The sequence below is a fragment of the Lycium ferocissimum genome, unplaced genomic scaffold (genome assembly GCF_029784015.1).
Source record: "Lycium ferocissimum isolate CSIRO_LF1 unplaced genomic scaffold, AGI_CSIRO_Lferr_CH_V1 ctg16653, whole genome shotgun sequence".
In the NCBI taxonomy this organism is placed as follows: Eukaryota; Viridiplantae; Streptophyta; class Magnoliopsida; order Solanales; family Solanaceae; genus Lycium; species Lycium ferocissimum.
The window spans coordinates 1-7,248 of record NW_026716729.1 but is presented as its reverse complement, the minus strand read 5'-3'; the positions used below and the strand labels follow the sequence as shown (position 1 = coordinate 7,248).

The following is a 7,248-nucleotide window of genomic DNA, read 5'->3' as shown; positions in this document are numbered from 1 at the left end:
GTATAATATTATACGGGCCGTATAGTTGGATGTGTTGAAGGCTGAAAGATGAGACAGAAAGGGGTGTTGGAAGAAGGAGTTTCACGGGCAAGTTATACGAGCCGTATTTATACGAACCGTATAATACCAATTCGTGCTTTTCTCTGCAGACATGAGGAATGGAGGTTGCATAACTTTATACGGTCCGTGTAATGTTATATCGACCGTATAAGTGCCGCATGGGACTTAAGTGCAAATTTTGTACTTTTACGTTTTTAAAACCTATAAATAGGGTTTTATTCATTATCAGTTGTTATATTTTGATTTGTGGCTTAGAAATTTATATACTCTCTTGGATTTTTGGAGTCATATCATCAATTCAAGCATTATCAATTCCTCTTTTCATCCAAAGTAAGCAATTATGAATTCTTCAATTTCTTATTTCTTGTTCTTTGTCATGAGTGGCTAAATTCCCTTACTAGGGTTGTGAACCGAATGATGGGTGTTTTGTGATTGATCTACACATAATGGATTGTTAGGGTTTATTTATTCTTCATTCTTCATTCATAATTAATGGTTACAAACATTGATTAAAGTCATTAACCTTAATTTATTTGGGAAAATAATTAGGGTTGGTAAGAATAAATAACAAGAACTCAAAGCTTTAAACTTTGTTTAATAAATTCACTTAGGAATAAGAAGAATTTACTTGGGATAATTAACCGTTCTTCTTTTTTGGCATGATTTTACGTTTTTGAAACCTATAAATAGTCCAATGTAGGGTTTTATTCATTATCAGTTGTTATATTTTGACTTGTGGCTTAGAACATTATATACTCTCTTGGTTTTGAAGATTCATATCATCAATTCAAGTATTATCAATTCCTCTTTTCATCCAAAGTAAGCAATTATGACTTCTTCAATTTCTTATTTCTTGTTTTTTGTCATGAGTAGCTAAATTCTCTTACTAGGGTTGTAAACCCAATGATGGGTGTTTTGTGATTGATCTACACATAATGGATTGTTAGGGTTTATTTATTCTTCATTCTTCATTCATAATTAATGGTTGCAAACATTGATTAAAGCCATAGACCTTGATTTATTTGGAAAAATAATTAGGGTTGGTAAGAATAAATAAGAAGGACTCAAAGCTTTAAACTTTGTTTAAAAAATTCAGTTAGGAATAATAAGAATTTACTTGGCATAATTAACCGTTCTTCATATTTACTTTCTTATATTTGGGAAAATCTTTATTTATTGGGAAATAATAGATATTCATATAGAGGTTAAGTGCATTCGTATAACGATCTATTAGAAGTATATCAAGATCAATACCTATGATCATACACTTTATCTGAAGGGGACACAACCTTGGTTCCTTTTACCATAAATTACAATCCAACGAACTTAGTTAGCCATTAGTTATAAAGCAACCAACTTTTACCAAAATCATCGGATTGAGACATTAGACCTAAATTAAGCATTCTACGAGTTTAGTAACCTTTTCACACCATATTCCTTGTGGGATTCGACCCCAAGCTTGTTGGATTACTATATTTGACATCGTCCGCTTTACGCTAATTAAAAGTGTAATTTGAGCGTATCAAATTTTGGCGCCGTTGCCGGGGAATACGGTTTTGAAATTACAAAATAATATTTGCTTTGATTGAAGTCTTTTGTTTATTCCATCACACCTTGTTTGCTATTCCGTGTAAACCGGGTGAACATGAATCAGAATCAGTAAAACCAACGTGCTGGTAACCAGGGTTGAATAATTAGGCGAATGAATCAGATGACGAGAAAGTTTTCGCTGATCTTGTTCTTGAGGAGGACTATGCATCTGCTATTGTTCATCCTCGGGTTGGAGCTGCAAGCTTCAAAATTGATTCCTCTCTATACCAGTTGTTGAAGCTTGAGGGCTACTTTCGAAACTCTACCGATAATGACCCTGAACGTCATTTGCAGAATTTTGTGGATGTATGTGCTAATCACATTCAAAATAACGTTTCACAGGATGCTATTCGGCTGAGGCTTTTCAAATATTCCTTAGCTGGAGATGCAAGAGCATGGTTCGAGAAGCTGCCCCGAAATTCTATTACTATATGGGCAGAGATGGTAGTAGTGTTTCTTAAGAAATGGTACCTTCTAGCAAGAAGGCTGAGATTCGTGACAAGATCTATGAATTTAAGCGGTGACTAGGGGAACAATTATATGAAGCTTGGGAGAGATTTAAAGAGTATTTGCAGAAAATTCCAAATCATGGTTTTCTGGAGAACATATTAATGGAGAAGTTCTATCGAGGGCTGGATCCAGTGATGCAATCAATTGCAAACAATGCAGCTGATGGTTGTTTTATGAATAAATCTTACCGACGAGTGACCAATATACTTGACAAGCTGACTACGCACAGTCAGGCTTGACACTCAAACAATGTTGATATTGTGCCTTATGGTAGTGTCATGATCCAGAATATGGTAAAGGAGAATCAAGATACCCAACAAACATTGGCGGAGCTTGCAACGAATATTTCCTTGCTAACCAAGAAGTTTGATGAGACCCAGATTTAGAAGGTAAATGTTTGTGAGGATGAGTCAGGTATGCCAAAGGGGATGTACAAGGCCCAAGAGGGTCCATTTCACAAAGGACCTCCTATGCAGGTTGAAGACGCTAACTATGTGAATAATCCTTAAGGGGGTTATCAAAGACAGAACTACCAAAGTGGTTACCAGAATCAGAATCAATGGAGACCTCAGCAGGGTCAGGGTGCCTAGAACAACAACAACTCAGGGAACTACAATAATAATTATGGTGGTATGAACCAAGGGAGCTACAACAATGACAACAATTTAGGAACAAGAGTTCCAATCCTTATATACCACCAAAAGGGCAATCAACAGAGGAAGGTAGTTCGAACGTTGAAGAAATGCTTGAGAAGGTTCTGGAAAATCAATCAAAGTCTGAGAGGACATTATTTGGGCTAACAGAGATAGTGGTTTCCCATACAACAGCTATTCAGAAGATCGAGTCACAGATGCTTGATATTTTTAGAGAGCAGCACCTTCCTAAAAAGGGAGGACTTCCTAGTGACACTGTTCCAAATCCGAAGAATAGGGGAGGCAGTGCAGACCGTGTGTTTTCCATTAGTACTCGGAGTGGTAAAATACTCTAAGGTGCTGAAAAGAAGGTTATTGAGCTCGAGCCGATAGATAAAGAGGAAGAGGTGCAGTCTGAAGCACCAATTATTGTTGATGAGAATCCTACTGACGAGAAGGTTGCTGATATTCCAGAGATTTTGAAGGAGGCTGATGACAAGAGCAAGCAAACTGTGAAAGGGGCTCTTCGGCCTTTGACTCAGCTTTTCAAATCTAAACCTCCCTTTCCACAGAGGTTGGTAAAGAAGAATAAAGAGGCTAAGTTGAAATTTTTTATGATCAGCTGAAGCAGTTGTATATGAATTTTCCCTTCTTGGAAGATGTCAAAGAGATGCCTGATTTTTCTAAATATTTGAAGGACCGCTGACCAAGAAGAAAACGGTGTAACATGAAACCGTGAGTTTGACGCATACCGTGAGTTCTATCATTTCAACAACTACTGTTCAGAAAAAGAGAGATCCTTGGGCGTTCACCATTCCTTGTTCTGTTGGGCACCATGATTTTGCTCATGCTTTGTGTGATAATAGGGCGAGTATCAATTTGAAACCACTTGCTATATACAAGCAATCAGGTTTGGGGATGCCAAGGCCGACTACTATGAGGTTACAGATGGTTGATAGATCTATTAAGAAGCCTGTCGGCTTGGTTGGTGATGTTCTTGTGTTGGCGGGTAAATTTATGTTGCCCACAGATTTTGTGATTCTTGACTATGCTGTTGATCGGGACATTCCTATTAGTCTGGGGAGATCCCTCCTTGCTACAGGGAGAGCTCTGATGGATTCGGAGAAGAATGAAATCAAGTTCCGAGTCAATGATGAGGAAGTTACTTTGCAGGCAAGCAAGGGGATAAAGTTGTTACCACGTGCTTATGAGAGCATTTCGGTGATTGATTCTTTTGATGTTGTTGATGAAGCATGGAGTTCAAGATGGAAAAAGAAAATTTGGGTAAAGCTCTGGCTGGTATTCTTGTAAACTTTGATGCTGAAGACATGGAGGGTTATGTGAAGACGGTTAATTCGCTTGTTGGGTTGGGTTCATATTCTTACCACCCAAAGAAGCTGAATCTTGATCTGAAAAATAGAATAACTCCTCCAGCAAAGCCTTCGATCATTTAACCACCGAAGTTGGAGCTTATGCAGTTCCCATCACATTTGAAGTATGAGTTCCTTGGTTCGAACAATACATTGCCAGTGATTGTTTCGGCCTTACTAACTGAGGAGTAGATTCTGCGACTTTTGAAGGTATTGCATGAATATAGTCATGCCATTGGTTGGACCATAGCAGACATTCAGGGAATTCCTTCTGGGATCTGTAAACATAAAATCCAGTTAGAGGAGGATAGCAAGCCGAGTGTGGAGCATCAAAGGAGACTGAATAAGAATATGCAAGAAGTCGTCAAGAAAGAGATCATCAAATGGTTAGATGCTGGAGTGGTTTACCCGATTGCTGATAGTAAATGGGTAAACCCAGTCCAATATGTTTCGAAAAAGGACGGCATCACAGTGATGCCTGATGCAAAGAATGAGCTGATTCCGACGAGGACTGTAACCAGATGGAGAGTTTGCATGGACTATCGCAAGCTTAACACTGCCACTTGCAAGGATCACTTCCCTATGCCTTTTATTGATCAAATGCTTGATCGGCTAGCGGGGCGATCTTATTATTGCTTCCTTGATGGTTATTCGGGCTACAATCAGATCAACATCGCCCTGGAGGATCAAAGAAGATGACTTTTACTTGTCCGTATGGGACATTTGCTTTCAGCAGGATGCTTTTTGGTCTTTGCAATGCACCGGCTACGTTTCTGTGGTGTATGATGTCGATATTCTCTGATATGGTGGAAGAATTTCTCTAGGTCTTTATGGATGACTTCTCGGTTGTTGGTGATTCTTTTGCTGACTGTCTTGGCCATCTTGGTCAAGTCCTTAAATGCTGTGAGGAGACTAAGCTGGTGCTGAATTGGAATAAGTGCCACTTCATGGTGAAGGAAGGGATCGTCCTCGGGCATAAAATCTCTAAAAAAGGGATTGAGGTCGATCAAGCAAAGATTGATGTGATTTTGAAGCTTCCTCCGCCTATCTCAGTTAAGGGTGTCCGGAGCTTTTTGGGACACGTCGGTTTCTATAGGTGTTTCATCAAGGATTTCTCAAAAATTGCTAATTCGATGTGCAAGTTTCTTGAAAAAAATGCTAAGTTTGAATTTGACGAGAAGTGCCGAAAGGCGTTTGATGAATTGAAGCAGCGGTTGACCACAGCCCATATTATTGTTTCTCCCGACTGGTCTCTACCGTTCGAATTAATGTGTGATGCAAGTGGTTTTGCTATCGGTGCTGTGCTTGGCCAGAGACATAATAAAATCATGCATCCGATCTATTATGCAAACAAAACATTGAATGCTGCCCAGATGAATTACACACTGACGGAGCAAGAGCTGCTTGCAATAGTTTTTGCTTTAGAGAAGTTTCGGGCCTATCTGCTAGGGTCCAAAGTTGCGGTATGCACTGATCATGCCGCATTGAGATACCTGATGGCGAAGAAGGGGCTAAGCTGCGACTGATCCGATGGGCGCTATTGCTGCAAGAGTTTGACTTTGAGGTGAAAGACGGCAAGGGAACTAAGAATCAGTTTGCTAACCATCTCTCTTGGCTTGAAGAAGCTGGGAGACCTTCGGATGCGCTAGATATCGATGATGCATTTTCAGATGAGAAAGTGTTGGCTGTGTCAATGGAGGTGGCACCATGGTATGCAGACATTGCCAATTATTTGCTGATAATTCCAGATGAGATCAAAGCATACCAAAAGAAAAAGTTCTTGTGCGATTCTCGTCAATACTATTAGGACGAGCCTTACTTGTTCAGAACATGCGCTGACAACATCATTCGGCGTTGTGTTCCCAAAAGTGAAGTGATGGCGATTCTAAAGGCATGCCATGACTCTCCTGTTGGGGGTCATCATAGTGGTAACCGGACTGCTGCTAAAGTTCTTGAATGCGGTTATTACTGGTCGACTATCTATCATGAAGCAAATCTATTGGTGCGGTCTTGTGATCAATGTCAGAAGCAAGGGAGTATAGGTAGAAGACAAGAGATGCCCATAAACTTTCTGATGGAAGTGGAGGTGTTCGATGTCTGGGGAATTGATTTTATGGGACCCTTTGTGAGCTCTGGTGGCATAAAGTATATCTTCGTTGCTGTGGACTATGTGTTGAAATAGGTAGAAGCGGTGGCTTTACCTAACAATGAGGCCAAGAGTGTCGTAGGGTTCCTAAAGAAAAGCATATTTACTCGATTTGGTACTCCGAGGACTATAATCAGTGACGGTGGTTCCCACTTTTTCAATAGAGCCTTAACGGGATTGATGGAGAAGTATGGCGCAAGCATAGGGTGGCAACACCCTATCATCCTCAGACAAGTGGGCAAGTTCAAGTCTCCAATCGGGAGATCAAGAGTATTCCACCTAAAATGGTGAATGCAAATAGAACTGATTGTGCCCGCAAGCTTGATGATGCTCTATGGGCATACCAGACTGCTTTTAAGACTCCGATTGGGACTTCACCCTTTAAGATCATTATCGAAAAAGCTTGTTACCTGCCGGTTGAACTTGAACATAAGGCTATGTGGGCCTTGAATAAATTGAACATGGATTGGGAAGAGGCAACCAAACTCAGGTTGTTTCAACTCAATGAGATGGATGAATTCCAGTACCAAGCGTATGAAAGTGCAACACTTTATAAAGAGAGAATGAAGCAGTATCATGATAAGAAAATCCTGAAGCGAGAATTCTACAAGGGTGATCCTGTCTTGCTGTTTAACTCTCGATTGAAACTGCTACCGGGTAAGCTAAAGTCAAGGTGGTCCGGTCCGTTTGAGGTGGTAAGTGTTTCACCCCATAGGGCGATTGAACTGAAGTCCGGAGATGGAACTCGGACATTTAAGGTGAATGGCCAGAGGGTGAAACATTATCATGGGATGGTTGATCGAGATAGAATTGTTGACCGATACCAGTTGAAGCATCCTGGAACGAATGTTGACTCAGCAAGTCTTGACCAAGAGTAATTTGGTAATACCGTCGTACTGCAACGTAAAATTAAGCGCTTCTTGGGAGACAATCCATGTGT

At 40.2% G+C, this 7,248-nt stretch overlaps 1 protein-coding gene and 1 non-coding gene across 2 annotated transcripts; one reads left to right on the top strand and one right to left on the bottom strand.

Moving 5' to 3' along the window:
* Positions 1-2,139: 2,139 nt before the first annotated feature.
* On the bottom strand, positions 2,140-2,245 carry LOC132042628 (small nucleolar RNA R71). The gene has a single exon (XR_009411524.1). It is a non-coding gene; the product is annotated as a small nucleolar RNA R71 (small nucleolar RNA).
* Positions 2,246-6,038: 3,793 nt separating this feature from the next.
* Positions 6,039-7,186, top strand: LOC132042627 (uncharacterized). Its single transcript, XM_059433163.1, has 2 exons — positions 6,039-6,332; positions 6,473-7,186. The coding sequence occupies exons 1-2, from the start codon at positions 6,039-6,041 to the stop codon at positions 7,184-7,186; spliced, it is 1,008 nt and encodes a 335-aa protein (XP_059289146.1).
* The last annotated feature ends 62 nt before the right edge of the window (positions 7,187-7,248 follow it).

Coding starts and splice junctions, on each gene's coding strand:
- LOC132042627 (XM_059433163.1), top strand. CDS start 6,039: ATGGCGATTCTAAAGGCATGCCATGACTCTCCTGTTGGGGGTCATCAT. Junction 6,333..6,472: donor TCTTCGTTGCTGTGGACTAT/GTGTTGAAATAG, acceptor CTTTTTCAATAG/AGCCTTAACGGGATTGATGG.